Source organism: Pseudophryne corroboree, chromosome 5, assembly GCF_028390025.1.
Source record: "Pseudophryne corroboree isolate aPseCor3 chromosome 5, aPseCor3.hap2, whole genome shotgun sequence".
NCBI lineage: Eukaryota > Metazoa > Chordata > Amphibia > Anura > Myobatrachidae > Pseudophryne > Pseudophryne corroboree.
Genome location: NC_086448.1, coordinates 121,039,800 through 121,056,467, shown reverse-complemented (window position 1 = coordinate 121,056,467; position 16,668 = coordinate 121,039,800). Strand labels below are relative to the sequence as shown.

Below are 16,668 nucleotides of genomic sequence, written 5' to 3'. Positions count from 1 at the left end.
CCACTAGTATTGTTCTTACTCTTCTTTGCCGTATGATCTTCAATACCTTTGGTATGAGCGGCAGAGGAGGAAACACATACACTGACTGGTACACCCAAGGAGTTACCAGTGCGTCCACAGCTATTGCCTGTGGATCTCTTGACCTGGCGCAATATTTGTCCAGTTTCTTGTTGAGGCGAGACGCCATCATGTCTACAATTGGTCTTTCCCAACGGTCTATTAACATGTTGAAGACTTCTGGATGTAGACCCCACTCTCCCGGATGAAGATCGTGTCTGCTGAGGAAGTCTGCTTCCCAGTTGTCCACGCCCGGGATGAACACTGCTGACAGTGCTATCACGTGATTCTCCGCCCAGCGAAGAATCTTGGCAGCTTCTGCCATTGCACTCCTGCTTCTTGTGCCGGCCTGCCTGTTTACATGGGCGACCGCCGTGATGTTGTCCGACTGAATCAACACCGGCTTTCCTTGCATGAGAAGTTCCGCCTGGCTTAGAGCATTGTAGATTGCTCTTAGTTCCAGAATGTTTATGTGAAGAGACTTTTCCAGACTCGTCCATACTCCCTGGAAGTTTCTTCCTTGTGTGACTGCTCCCCAGCCTCTCAGGCTGGCGTCCGTGGTCACCAGGATCCAATCCTGAATGCCGAATCTGCGGCCTTCTAATAGGTGAGCCTTCTGCAACCACCACAGAAGTGACACCCTTGTCTTTGGTGACAGGGTTATTCGCAGGTGCATCTGCAGATGCGACCCTGACCATTTGTCCAACAGATCCCTTTGGAATATTCTTGCATGGAATCTGCCGAATGGAATTGCTTCGTAAGAAGCCACCATTTTTCCCAGGACTCTTGTGCATTGATGTACTGACACTTTTCCTGGTTTTAGGAGGTTCCTGACCAGATCGGATAACTCCTTGGCTTTTTCCTCTGGAAGGAAAACCTTTTACTGAACCGTGTCCAGAATCATTCCTAGGAACAGCAGACGAGTTGTCGGGATTAAATGGGATTTTGGAATATTCAGAATCCACCCGTGTTGTCTTAGCACCTCTTGAGATAGTGCTAAAGCTGTCTCCAGCTGTTCTCTGGACCTTGCCCTTATTAGGAGATCGTCCAAGTATGGGATAACTAATACGCCTTTTCTTCGAAGAAGAATCATCATCTCGGCCATTACCTTGGTAAAGACCCGAGGCGCCGTGGACAATCCGAACGGCAGCGTCTGAAACTGATAGTGACAGTTTTGAACAATGAACCTGAGGTACCCCTGGTGTGCGGGGTAAATCGGAACGTGTAGATACGCATCCTTGATGTCCAAGGATACCATAAAGTCCCCTTCTTCCAGGTTCGCTATCACTGCTCTGAGTGACTCCATCTTGAACTTGAACTTTTTTATGTAGAGGTTCAAGGACTTCAGATTTAGAATAGGCCTTACCGAGCCATCCGGCTTCGGTACCACAAATAGAGTGGAATAATACCCCTTTCCTTGTTGTAATAGGGGTACTTTGACTATCACCTGCTGAGCGTACAGCTTGTGAATGGCTTCCAACACCCTCTCCCTTTCGGAAGAGACGGTTGGTAAGGCAGACTTCAGGAAACGATGAGGAGGATCCGTCTCTAATTCCAACCTGTACCCCTGAGATATTATCTGCAGGATCCAGGGGTCTACCTGCGAGTGAGCCCACTGCGCGCTGTAATTTTTGAGACGGCCCCCCACTGTCCCCGAGTCCGCTTGAGAGGCCCCAGCGTCATGCTGAGGTTTTTGCAGGAGCCGGGGAGGGCTTCTGTTCCTGGGAAGGAGCTGCCTGTTGGTGTCTCTTCCCTCTTCCTCTGCCTCGTGGCAGGTACGACAAGCCCTTTGCTCTCTTATTTTTGTAGGAGCGAAAAGGCTGCGGTTGAAAGGTCGGTGCCTTTCTCTATTGGGGAGTGACTTGAGGTAAAAAAGTGGATTTCCCGGCAGTAGCCGTGGCCACCAAGTCTGATAGACCAACTCCAAATAACTCCTCCCCTTTATACGGCAAAACCTCCATGTGACGTTTTGAATCCGCATCGCCTGTCCACTGTCGTGTCCATAAGGCTCTTCTGGCTGAAATGGACATAGCACTCATCCGAGATGCCAGTGTGCAAATATCCCTCTGTGCATCACGCATATAGATAAATGCATCCTTTATTTGTTCTAACGACAGTAAAACATTGTCCCTATCTAGGATATCAATATTTTCAATCAGGGATTCTGACCAAACTACTCCAGCACTGCACATCCAGGCAGTTGCTATAGCTGGTCGTAGTATAACACCTGCATGTGTGTATATATTCTTTTGAATAACTTCCATCTTTCTATCTGATGGATCCTTAAGTGCGGCCGTCTCAGGAGAGGGTAACGCCACTTGTTTGGATAAGCGTGTGAGCGCCTTGTCCACCTTAGGGGGTGTTTCCCAGCGCGCCCTAACCTCTGGCGGGAAAGGGTATAATGCCAATAACTTTTTTGAAATTATCAACTTTTTATCAGGAGCAACCCACGCTTCATCACACACGTCATTTAATTCTTCTGATTCAGGAAAAACTGTTTGTAGTTTTTTCACACCATACATAATACCCTGTTTTACGGTATCTGTAGTATCAGCTAAATGTAACGTCTCCTTCATTGCCAAACTCATATAACGTGTGGCCCTACTGGAAAATACGTTTGAATTTCTACCGTCGTCACTGGAATCAGTGCCCGTGTCTGGGTCTGTGTCGACCGACTGAGGCAAAGGGCGTTTTACAGCCCCTGACGGTGTTTGAGGCGCCTGTACAGGCATTAATTGATTGTCCGGCCGCCTCATGTCCTCAACTGACTGTTTAAGGGAAGATAAACCATCACGTAATTCCACAAATAAAGGCATCCATTCTGGTGTCGACCCCCTGGGGGGTGACATCTGCATATTTGGCAATTGCTCCGCCTCCACACCAATATCGTCCTCATACATGTCGACACCACGTACCGACACACACCGCAAACTCACAGGGAATGCTCTAATGAAGACAGGACCCACTAGCCCTTTTGGGGAGACAGAGGGAGAGTCTGCCAGCACACACCACAAAGCGCTATATATACAAGGGATATCCTTATATTAAGTGCTCCCTTATAGCTGCTTTAATATATATATATATAGCCATTAATGTGCCCCCCCTCTCTGTTTTACCCTGTTTCTGTAGTGCAGTGCAGGGGAGAGACCTGGGAGCCGTTCTGACCAGCGGAGCTGTGACAGAAAATGGCGCCGTGTGCTGAGGAGATAGGCCCCGCCCCTTTTTCGGCGGGTTCTTCTCCCGCTATTTTTCCAGTCAGGCAGGGGTTAAATATCTCCATATAGCCCCTATGGGCTATATGTGAGGTATTTTTAGCCTTGTATAAGGTTTATATTTGCCTCTCAGAGCGCCCCCCCCCAGCGCTCTGCACCCTCAGTGACTGCCCAGTGAAGTGTGCTGAGAGGAAAATGGCGCACAGCTGCAGTGCTGTGCGCTACCTTATGAAGACTGAGGAGTCTTCAGCCGCCGGTTTCCGGACCTCTTCACGCTTCAGCATCTGCAAGGGGGTCGGCGGCGCGGCTCCGGGACCGGACTCCACGGCTGGGCCTGTGTTCGATCCCTCTGGAGCTAATGGTGTCCAGTAGCCAAGCAGCAAATCCACTCTGCATGCAGGTGAGTTTACTACTTTCCCCCTAAGTCCCACGTTGCAGTGATCCTGTTGCCAGCAGGACTCACTGTAAAGAAAAAAACCTAAACTAAACTTTCTCTAAGCAGCTCTTTAGGAGAGCCACCTAGATTGCACCCTTCTCGTTCGGGCACAAAATCTAACTGGAGTCTGGAGGAGGGTCATAGGGGGAGGAGCCAGTGCACACCACCTGACCTAGTAAAGCTTTACTTTTTTGTGCCCTGTCTCCTGCGGAGCCGCTATTCCCCATGGTCCTTTCAGGAACCCCAGCATCCACTTAGGACGATAGAGAAATAAAGTATACTGTAGGACCCACAAAATTCAGCTCCCAGCCATAGCAGGGCACTGTGCTGGCTGCTGATGCCCCCTGCACATAGATGAGATCTGCCAGGTACCGCTACAAGTCTGCCCTTCCAGGCACTCCAGAAGCATGAGACAAGAGCTACGGGGTCAGCAATAGTGCCACCCCCTCGCCCTTGCATCATGGGCAGCGGCTCCGGATGCACATCTTTAGTTATAGACATGATTCATGATTCAGCTTGTATCAAGAACATTCCAAGTTATAGGATTCTAGTAAAATAAAACCTTACAACATATGTGATATCTAAATTGGTAGAAGAGGTAAATGTATGTGTACAGTCCTGTATGAGCTTTCATGATGTTGTGACAGCAGGGTAGCCAGCAGCACAACTAGCATACTGTAGTAACAGGTTGTCTACTACCACTGTTGGTGTTGGACCCTGAAGTGGCGAGATTGATAGATAATTATTGTCCCTCGATAATGAATAGGCCACTAAAGAAAAAAAGTGCGCTGTAAGGTTCAAAATAGGTCTCCCTTGTGGGTGTGGATTAACAGATCGACAATATATAGACAGGCAGTATAGTAAAATGTATAGGTCGACACCAGATGGTTGACAGTCAATAGGTCAACAGGGTGAAAAGGTTGACCATTACACATAAAAGGTTGACAGATTTTTATTTATGTATCATTTAACATTAACCCTAAGTCTCCCCCTGGTACCTAAACCTAACCGCCCCCTTTCACAGCTTAATCCTAACCCTCTGAAAAGGGCCTAACCCAGACAAACCCCCAAGTGCCTTATCCTCACCCTACCCATAAACCTAAATTTAAAAAATCATGTAAAATAATGAAAGAACATGTGTCAATCAGTTGCATGTCGACCTTCTGAACCTGTCAACATTTTTACCAGAGATGTGCACCAGACAATTTTCGAGTTTTGGGTTTTGGCTTTGGATCTGAATCTCCGTTCGTGTTTGTGATCTGGATTGATTTTGTCAAAACCACTCTTTCGGGTTTTGGTTTAAAGTCTGGATTTAAAAACAATACAAAACATAAAAGCAGCTAAAATCACAGAATTAATTAGTTTTTTTTTTTATCCCACAGTATTACTAACCTCAATAAAATAAATTTCCACTCAATTCTGAACACCTCACAATATTGTTTTTAGGTCAAAAGGCTGCACCGAGGTAGCTGGATGACTAAGCAAAGCGACACAAGTGGGCGGCACAAACACCTGGCCCATCTAGGAGTGGCACTGCAGTGTCAGACAGGTTGGCAGTTTTAAAAACTAGGCCCCAAAGAGCACATAATGCAAAAAAAAAAAAAAAAAGGAGGTGCAAGATGGAATTGTCGTTGGCCCCTCCCACCCACCCTTATGTTGTTTAAACAGGACATGCAGTTTAATAAACCCATCATTTCAGTGACAGGTGGTTCCCCTGGAAAAGCTCGCCAAGTTCTTCAAATCATAGCTAGCTACAAACATATCACCTCCATATTTGATGATTTTTCGCATTATGAGAAGAGACAAGAAGAAGAGGACAGTGTCAAGAAAGTGATTACAAATTAGAGAGGCACACGCAATCAGGAACACCACACAGGCTTTCACCTCTATCTTGGTGTGGAACAGAAAGGACTTGAACCAAGCAAATATACAGTATAATTACCACATTACTGGACAAACTGAAAAACTAGGGGCCAAAGCCTCCGAATTGTACCCCCTTCTCCATTTTCAGGGATTACGATAATCTCGGATTTAATGCTGGGATGCAAATAAACTGTTGTATACCACAGGATCAAGATTGGATATTTTCCCCTCACAGAGTCTGAAGACTTATTTTGTTAAAATCTCGTGGGTTTCTTTTATTCCATTTTTTTAATTGCATTTTTTATTTGCACATTTTGTGGCAGATGCCTTATTTTTGTTTTTCACAGCTCCCAGTTACACACATGTGAGCATACCTGTGTGTCCCATTTAAATGCATGTGAGCATACCTGTGTCTTGTTTATTTTATTCTTATTTTATTTTTAAATAAAGCAGCACCTTACATGTTTTAGCAGCCCCTTGTGAGCCTTGGATCGGGCAAGTTGACTTCGGGTGGGTTCAGTACAGTACTAAGCAGGACTGTGCCGTGAATTTTTTGTTATTCAGCCCCTGCCCTAGTAGAGTTTACCACTCTAGTCCAAACTCATTTCATATTACAAGTAGGACTGTGGAGTAAGCAATGCTAACCTCTGTGCCACCAGCATGCCTCAGCCTGGCAAGCCAGACATCTTCTTGGCTGTGTGCCACCATGAGATGCCATACTGGGCCCTATTCAGTAACTGTTTGTGCCTCACAGGATCTCATGTTCCATCTAGTGCTGCAGTGCAATGGAAAGCTGATGCAATGCAAGATCAGTAAAACTGTTCTTCTAACACAGCAAGGTCTTGCGATAACCCTACGCAGCCCTTATATTGTTCAATTATTAAGGAGAACACATTTACAAAATAAAAGAATATAACCCTGTACAACAAATGCACATGTAAATAATCCCAAAATGTGGAACATTTAGAAATCAAAATTAAGGATGACTAATTGGAGCCATTCATTGGAGTTTCTAACATGAAATAATTGAGAAGAACCTCTCTCTAATGCTGGGTACAAAATGCACACTAGAAGATATATCTACTAGAGATGAGCAGGTTCAGACAGGGCACCCTTGGAATTATACGGCAGCGCCTCTGGACTTATACAGTATAGGCAGCACTTGGAGAATTACACAGCACATCAGACAGGCAGCAACACCCCTGGAATTATAGGACAGAGGGCAGCACCCCTGGAATTATAGGGCAGAGGGGCAGCACCCCATATAGGCCAGCACCCCTGGAATGATGTGGCAGACAAAGAAAAGATGTGCAAGATGGAATTGTCCTTGAAGTCCTCCCACCCACCGTTATATTATATAAACAGGACATGCACACTTTAACAAACCAATAATTTTAGCGACAGGGTCTGCCACACGACTGTGGCTGAAATGGTTTGTTTGAGCCCCCACCTAAAAAGAAGCAATTAATCTCTCCTTGCACAAACTGGCCTACAGAGGCAAGATGTCATCCTCATCCTCCAATTCCTCACCTCCTTCAGTGTTTACATCCTCATCCTCAATGAGAAATAATTCCACACTGAAGAGGTGGCTTTTTTTGTATTTTGCCCAGGCATGACAATGGGTATTTTCATCCCATGGCCAACAACTGCCTCCACTGGTGCCTTATTCTAACAAACCACATCACCATCAGAGTCCTCATCATCAACTTCCTCTTCAGAGCCAGCTACACAGATATCCTTCTCACCCTGGTGTACAGATTGAGCCATGCTAATCGTGGTTCCATCTTCGCCTGGAGGGGCCCGCCAGGCGCGCCTATTGCCATGTCTGGGGCATGTGCACATGCCCCATCTAGTGAAATGGGAGCTTCTCTGTGTGCTCCCGGTGTGACTAGGTGGACGGATCACCTAGTCACGCCAGTAACACTCGTATGCAATGGAACCGAACTAGCTGAGTGCGACTCCATCTGTACTTCTACAGTGACATCCTCAATCTCAATATAAGCAACTGGACTGGCGGTGCTTCTCCCAGCACTTGCATAAGGTGTGCAAATGGTGGTAGGAGCCTCCTCTTTCTATACAGTCTTGGGAAGGTCAGGCCTAGACATCGCAACCACGGACACACTTGGACTTTCCTTGGGGATTTGTGATACAGGTTGAGTATCCCATATCCAAATATTCCGAAATACGGAATATTCCGAAATACGGACTTTTTTAAGGGAGAGTGAGATAGTGAAACCTTTGTTTTCTGATGGCTCAATGTACACAAACTTTGTTTAATACACAAAGTTATTAAAAATATTGTATTAAATGACCTTCAGGCTGTGTGTATAAGGTGTATATGAAACATAAATGAATTGTGTGAATGTAGACACACTTTGTTTAATGCACAAAGTTATAAAAAATATTGGCTAAAATGACCTTCAGGTTGTGTGTATAAGGTGTATATGTAATATAAATGCATCCTGTGCTTAGATTTAGGTCCCATCACCATGATATCTCATTATGGTATGCAATTATTCCAAAATACGGAAAAATCCCATATCCAAAATACCTCTGGTCCCAAGCATTTTGGATAAGGGAGACTCAACCTGTATCTCTGAACGCACAGTGTTTTTTCCTGTGCTTTAACAACCTTTATTTTTTAATTTTTCGCGAGGGAGGAGGGCTTCCATCTTCATGATAAGCTGAACCACCAGTCATGAACATAGGCCAAGGCCAGAGCCGGCGGAACCCGCTCAGCAAAGGGATGCAAAGCAGGTAGGCGCCAATGCTGGAAAGGCGCTCTCCCTGCTCTGCATTCCTTCTGCTGTGCGCTGCTGCTGCCGGCTTCCACAACGCCTCTCACACCATACAAGCAGCGGTGCCGGCATCTTCTAGCCCTGCTCCGCCGCTGATGTGATCTCCTGTGCCGCTGGAGGGAGGAAGGAGGGGGGGCGGAGGGACGGACACAGAATAAAAGCTGGGCGCGGGAGAGAGAGAGAGAGAGAGAGAGCAGAAGTTACTGCTGACTGCAGTACTACCAGGAGCCACTAGATGCCCCCATCTCCACTGAGTCATCTCACCTGCCAGGGCCCTGATCATCAGAGAGACTGCCCGGGACCCTACAGAGGAATTAGGTGAGTTTTCTTTCTATGTGTGATTATCTATCTATCTATCTATCTATCTATCTATCTATCTATCTATGAGAGTGCATCAATTTGAAACACATTTATTACACAATAAAAAAAGGTTTTCCCTTATAAAAGATACATTTTACCCATTGGTCATTCACATGTACACATATTAGTACTGGAGGCTATAGAAACACTTCAGTTCATTAGTATCTGATATATTGCTCCAATGTAGTTGATAAGTTCATTTATATGTAAGCATATCAGTCCGTAGCTGAGGATACCCTGGTTAAATACAAGGACTTGTGAGCACAGGGACATACCTTCTGATGAAACCGTTAGAAAGATATAACGGAGAAACATGTCAAGGACTTTCTGTACTGTGACTTGGAAAACACCTGCTTGCTCCGTTGCTGTTTCCTATGCTCCCCTCCTGTAGACGGCTAATTCAGCTTCAACTGTAATAAGGAGAGATCATAGGTACGTCGCTACAGCCGGTCTCCGCTTTCCATCTGCAAACAGCACAGACCATTCTGGCAGTGGAGAGGTGAAGCTAAGCTGTACGGTGCTACAGTAGGCCTCCGCTCTCTACATGATACCGCAATCCCTACTGTGGCAGCGGACGGGAGAAGCTAAGCGGCTCATTGCCGAAGCGGGTCCCCGGTGAATACATTTCTCAGGCTTTGCCACTGTACAATAAACACCGGATGCAGGGACCTCACTGCCGCTATACACAGCATTTACCTCCGGACCCAGCCACCACGATTTCCATACAGGCGGTTTGCCCATACCTTCAGCCCCTGCACAGATATAGATCCAGGGCTTCTAACAGCTGGACATTACCAATACCGACCACCTAGTCTGAGTGAAGGTATAGGGAGATTGAGAACAATACAGGTAAAAGAGCAGCGGATGGTAAGAGCTAAACAGCTACGGACTGATGTGCTTATATATTAATGAACTTATCAACTACATTGGAGCAATATATCAGATACTAATTAACTGAAGTGTTTCTATAGCCTCCAGTACTAATATGTATACATGTGAATGACCAATGGGTAAAATGTATCTTTTATAAGGGAAAACATTTTTTATCGTGTAGCAAATGTGTTTAAAATGAATGCGCTCTCTTATCTATACATACTTGTGAAATCTATATAGCGTAACTTCAGGCTATAAAGTGGGAGCAGCAATTGATAATTTAACTGTCGGGTGACAAGCACATTTATCCAGGTTATATTGTTGTGTTTTGCTATAAATTTTAATTTCTTTTGCGCCTGAAACACTGTACATACACAGACATACACATGCTGTTCCAGTAACCGGTATCGGTTCTGTGTGTCTGTGTGTGTCCATCTATCTATCTATCTATCTATCTATCTATCTATCTATCTATCTATCTATCTATCTTCCATCTGTATCTGTCTATATACCAATCTATCTCTATATATGTGGGAGTGGATTTCCATTATATATATATTGACAGATAATTGTGAGTGGGCACCCACTGTTGTTGGAAATGAATGCCACGGTGCCCTCCTTATGGATAATCTAGTCATGCAATGGTTCCCTGGGATGGGACTGGAATGTCTCCTTAAGAAAAAACGGCCTGCTCGGCGTTGAATTGTCAGCACACAATGCCTTCTTTTGTATCATAATACACTAAAAATTGCTATCATCAGGTCCGCTGAGCGCTGCCTGGTTTTCTTCTACAAGGATATGCCAGTCCAATTATAGGGAACCATCGCATGACTATATGTGTGTTTGTATGTATGTACTGTGTGTGTGTGTGTGTGTGTGTGTGTGTGTGTGATATATATATATATATATATATATATATACACACAGATAGATAGATAGAGATATATATATGTATTGCTCAAAGTGGGGCGGTTTACAGCAGCCACTTCGAGCACTGGCAGGTCACCTATAGCGGGAAGATTTTCTGTAGGGCCACTTGTCATCTTTAGCCCTATCCCCCTAAGCATGTTACCCATCACAGCATTCTTGCATTACAGGCAGTCTACTGGCACAACTATTAGTGCGGTCCATCCATATTACGAGAAGAGGCTCCAAGCCCCTACGCAGCAGAAATGGAGCTCCAGCACACATACCAGTGATGCCGCACACATCGGAGGCAAAGCGGGTCCGCGTTTGGCAGAAAGGTAAGTTAAGTTAAGCCGGGGGGACAAGGCAAGACAACTGAAGGGGTATTCAGTAGCAGTCACTATTGAGATGCGATAGCATCTCCCCTCTTTCCCCCGCAGTGCACACACACAATACCCACTCTGCGCGGGTGGGGAGATGCGATCGCATCTCGGTTATGCAAATGCCTCTGCCTGATTGACAGGCAGAGGCATTTGCGGGGTGGTACGGGGCAGCAACTTGGCGTTGAAGGGGAGGTGGCGCGCGTTTGATCGGGCGTGGGAAACGGAGGCGTGTTCGGGGCAGCTCTGTGTCTGCCTTTGCTGCCTGGCTGCAGAGGCAGGGGGCATCCACAAATCAGCCCTGTGCTGGGCAGCACCCAGCATGCGATTTTATCATTAGCAATTTTGCAATTGGTACTATTGTGCGGCATTGCCCCACCCATTTGCAGCATGCAACTTTGGCATGCACTGTCCCTTTACTGAGTATGATAGGGAGGGCGCAAATGTATAGTTTGCAGGGGGGCGCCGAACACCCTTGCACCGGCCCTGGCCAAGGCCTTAGCCTTTTCTTGCCACTTTGTGTTGTGAATTGCATATTGCATATTGCCAATGTTATGTTTCTCATCAGATAATTAATTTATTTTTGGTTATTCATTTTTGCTTGTTGGATTTTACATGCCCTCTTTGACATTAAGCATCAGCCTTCGCAGACGACGTTGATGGAATTACATCGTCAATGTCATGACTGGTGGCAGCAGCAGCTTCAGCACTAGTACTTGGAACTGGAAGTGGTTCCTAATCTTTCACTATTTTTTCCTCCAAATTTTTGTTCTCCTTTTCACAGGCCATTGCCCCTTTATTTTTACAGCACACAGAACAGTGCACCTTTATTTTTTACTGCTAACAGAACAGTGCCCCTTTATATTTACAGAACCCCTGTAATTTTACAGCATACAGGACAGGGTCAGTGTTCCTTTATTTTTAAACCCCCCCCCCCCCGTCCTTTAACAGCATACAGGACAGGGCCAGCACCCCTGTATTTTTACAGCATACAAGAAAGGGACACAGCACCCCTGTATTTTCACAGCACCCCTTAATTTTAACAACACCCCTGTATTTTTTACAGCATACAATACAGGGACACAGCACCCTTGTATTTTCACTGCACCCCCATATTTTAACAGCATACAAGACAGGGACACAGCACTAGTATATTTTCACAGCACCCCTGTATTTTAACAACACCCCTATATTTTTATAGCATACATGACAGGGTCAGTACCCCTGTATTTTAACACCCCTGTATTTTTCCAGCATACAAAGACAGAGACACAGAACCCCTGTATTTTCACAGCACCCCTTAATTTTAACAACACCCCTGTATTTTTACAGCATACAATACAGGGACACAGCACCCCTGTATTTTCACTGCACCCCTGAATTATAACAACACTCCTGTATTTTTACAGCATGCAGGACAGGGTCAGTGTACCTTTATTTTTACAACACCCCTGTATTTGTACAGCATACAAGACAGTGCCCCTGTACAGCACAGGACAGTAACACCCCTGTACAGCACAAGACACCCCAGGACAGCACCCACTTACAGCACCACAAACAGCACAGGACAGCAACACCCCTGTACAGCACCCCAAACAGCACAGGACACCCCTGTACAGCACCCCAAACAGCACAGTAAAACACCCCTAAAAGCATACAGGACAACACCCCTAAAGAGCACACACTGACCTCACCCAACGACGCCGCAACCCACAGAGAGGTCTGTCTCCCTCACTCTTCAAGTCTGGAGTGAAAATGGCGGCGACACACGGCTCCTTATATGGAATCCAAAACCCGTGAGAATCTGATAGCGGGATGATGACGTTTTGCCTTGTTCTGGGATCAGAGTCTGGTGGGAAGTACCATGCCATACTCGGTTCCCGGCTCGGATCATGAAGTTCGGGGGGGGGGGGGGGGGTTTGGATCTCTGAGATCTGAACCCGATCATCTCTAATTTTCACCCTATCGACCTAAGTCCTTGTTGAATATTTAGGTCTACATTTTAACCTTGGTAATCTATTGACTGTTGACAGCCTGGTGTCAACCTGTTGACTATTTACTGTCTATCCTCCATCTGGATACTCTCCCATGTAAGTGGCTAATGGTGAACTACAGTATGTGTTCCATCTATCTCATCTTATTAGAAATTGCAATAACTGTGTATTAGATAGCTTATTTTCCTGTCTCAGCCTTCTGTACCACAGCCATTCTTCTATGTGGGACCACAGAATCCATCCATTGCTGGATCTCCATCTGCATAAACATATATCTTTCCCTCCTACAGTATTATGTGCAATGTCAAAGTGCTTAGGTTGACGTGAAATAAACCAGTATTACATTAGTACTCACTTGCTAATAAAGTCATTAAACTCTGTTGACCACAGTTCTGGTTGACGCAGTGTTGGCGGTGGGTTCCTGTAATAATAACTATGATTATGATAGACACATAAAAGATTTGATGTCTAAAAACTAAAGTAAATATTTCAAAATTAGGAAATACTACATAATACATGTACTTTGTTTTAGGTAGCATTAATGGCTATATTACTAGGTCTATACAATATAAGCAGTGACATAAAATACATAGTCATATAGTACACAGAGTAGTCAAAGCATTTACACATATTACACCTGTTTAAGTATTAATGTATATAAATTTGTGCTTGTTTAACAATGATTCAGTTCATGTGAAATGGTTCTACAGAATCCTGTGTCGAGCTATGAAACCAAATCTTAAAACCTCAACTATACCTCATTATATTCTACTTAGTTGCAACATTCATGCAAATGTAGAAAAGAACGTATGTCTTTTTGTATTTTGAGGTTAATGGACTGGTGCAACCTTAAACCCAGCATATAGAAGATGCGTTCAGCATCCCGGCCGTCAGGAATCAGGAGGTCACGTGACTGACGTCGGAATCCCGACACATGTCTGGAGACCGGCACATTAGGGTTAGGCACTGGGGGGGTTAGCCATCTACAGTGTCAGGATGCCGTTGTTGGTCATGTGACCTCCGGCATCCTAAATGCCGGCAAAATCGTATGTATTCCGCATATAGGGGGTTATTCAGGTTTGTTAGCAAATCAAAAAAGAAATCAACTGGGCAAAAGCATGCTGCACTGCAGGTGGGGCAGACGTAACATGTGCAAAGAGATTTAGATTTGGGTGGGCTATATTGTTTCTGTGCAGGATAAATACAGGCTATCTAATTTTTACACTGCAATTTATATTTCAATTTGTACACACCCCACCCAAATGTAACTCTCTCTGCACATGTTACATCTGCCCCACCTGCAGTGCACATGGTTTTGCCAAATTGCTTAATTTTTTTGGATTGCTAACAAACCTGAATAAGACCCTTAGATGTGTCCTGGGAAAAGTTGGCACAATCATCATCATTAACAGAAAAACTCCTAGTTTAAGTTCAAAACGTACATCTCGTAGACTAACATACTGTGACCCAGATTTATCAAGCTTTGGAGAGTGATAAATTGCATGGTGATAAAGTACCAGCCAACCAGCTCCTAACTGTCATATTACAGGCTGTGTTTGAATAAGTTAGGAGCAGATTGATTGGTTCTTTATCACGGCGCAATTTATCAAGGCTTGATAAATTTGGGTAAAAATTTAAAAATATGTATAATTAAAAGTTAGATGCATCTCAGAGGGGTATTAATAAAGTTTATATGCACACATCTATTATGTTAATGCTGCCCGGCAGTCTCTCGCTAGGGATAAGGGGACACAAAAGCAAAATACATGCAACTCTACACAAAACAGTTAGGTACATACAACCAGGGTAGCCATCAGGGGGCACTGCGGGGACTGGAGTCCAGAGCCCTTACAGAGAGAGGGGCCCACCCCTGGCTCCTACTGCCAATTTCTGAAGAGCTACACAGGCAGCACAACAGCGGGCTGATGCGCAGGGAGGAATTAAAACAAGCCTCCCTACGCATCAGCTCTGTTAATCGTTCCAGCAGGTCTGCAATGCTCCACCTATATGTAATGTCATGATGTGTGACATCACATCAGGGTGGAGCGGAGTCTTTTTTTTGGGGGTGGGGGGGTGTGCCCTGTCTATTTTGTCAGTCCCGAGCCCCACAATTTCTGATGGCAGCCCTGCTTACAACTCTAGTCTAAAGTTAAACATGTGCAATGCTAAAAACGAATGCAGGAGCAGTGTGTTTATTTTCACCAAGGTATATCAGAATGGATGTAATGTATATAACATATACTGTAACTCTAAAACAGGCATCATATTTTAGTAAATATAATTTATACTATATGCATTGATTTCATCATGTCTGTCTAGCCATTTTGCAGAAGTTTTAATAAAGAGGTTATAAAGTACCTTGGTATTTTAAAAAGGGCTCTCATCGGATGCAAGTCAGCCAGCGGAGGGTCACCATCCCCTAGTTCTATGGCTGTAATGCCTAAAGACCAGACATCACATCTTGAGTCATACGTTGTATCCACTTGTTGCTCACATGCAATCACCTATCAAAACAATGAATGAACCTTACATGTAACATAGGGGGTCTGGCTATATATTCATTTATTTACTACTAGTTATTTGTATAGCGCACACATATTCCACAGCGCTTTACAGAGAATATCCCTGCCCTGGTAGAGCTGACAATCTATATTCCCTATCACATGTACACACACACATTCACACTAGGGGTAATTTTTGTTGGGATCCAGTTAATTTACCAGTATATTCTTGGATTGTGGGAGGAAACCGGAGTACCCGGAGGAAACACACACAAGCACTGGGAGAATATACAAACTAGAGATGAGCGGGTTCGGTTTCTCTGAATCCGAACCCGCCCGAACTTCATGTTTTTTTACACGGGTCCGAGCGACTCGGATCTTCCCGCCTTGCTCGGTTAACCCGAGCGCGCCCGAACGTCATCATCACGCTGTCGGATTCTCGCGAGACTCGGATTCTATATAAGGAGCCGCGCGTCGCGGCCATTTTCACACGTGCATTGAGATTGATAGGGAGAGGACGTGGCTGGCGTCCTCTCCGTTTAGAAATTAAAATAGATAGGAGAGTGAGAGTGAGACACTTCATTTACTTACTGAAGCTTAGGAGGAGTTATACTAGTGACTGATGACCAGTGACCTGACCACCAGTGCAGTTTTATAATTTATTATTATTTAATAATCCGTTCTGTTCTTGTTCTCTGCCTGAAAAAAACGATACACAGTGACTCAGTCACACTCACATACCATATCTGTGCTCAGCCCATCTATGTATAATATCTGACTGTGCTCACACAGCTTAATTGTGGGGGAGACTGGGGAGCAGTTATAGGTTATAGCAGGAGCCAGGAGTACATATTAAACAGTGCACACTTTTGCTGCCAGAGTGCCACTGCCAGTGTGACTGACCACTGACCACTGTGACCAGTGACCTGACCACACTGACCACCAGTATAGTATATTGTGATTGTCTGCCTGAAAAAGTACACTCGTCGTGTGACTTGTGTGGTGTTTTTTTATTCTATAAAAATTAAAAAACTCATTCTGCTGACAGCAGACAGTGTCCAGCAGGTCCGTCATTATATAATATATACCTGTCCGGCTGCAGTAGTGATATATATATATTTTTTATATCATTATTTATCATCCAGTCTATACTAGCAGCAGACACAGTACGGTAGTTCACGGCTGTAGCTACCTCTGTGTCGGCACTCGGCAGTCCATCCATAATTGTATACCACCTACCCGTGTTTTTTTTTTTCTTTCTTCTTTATACATACTACATCTCATTATC

General features: G+C 44.8%; 1 protein-coding gene across 6 annotated transcripts in view; it reads right to left on the bottom strand.

The window, feature by feature from the left end:
- Nucleotides 1–16,668, bottom strand: part of MYO3A (myosin IIIA) — a 527,514-nt gene that overhangs the window by 327,821 nt on the left and 183,025 nt on the right. For all 6 annotated transcript variants that reach the window (XM_063921638.1, XM_063921639.1, XM_063921642.1 and 3 more), the window contains exons 7-8: nucleotides 15,238–15,383; nucleotides 13,235–13,300 (exon numbers count right to left, since the gene is read on the bottom strand). In XM_063921638.1, coding sequence (XP_063777708.1) covers nucleotides 13,235–13,300; nucleotides 15,238–15,383 — 212 coding nt within the window. The remainder of the gene's footprint in view (nucleotides 1–13,234; nucleotides 13,301–15,237; nucleotides 15,384–16,668) is intronic.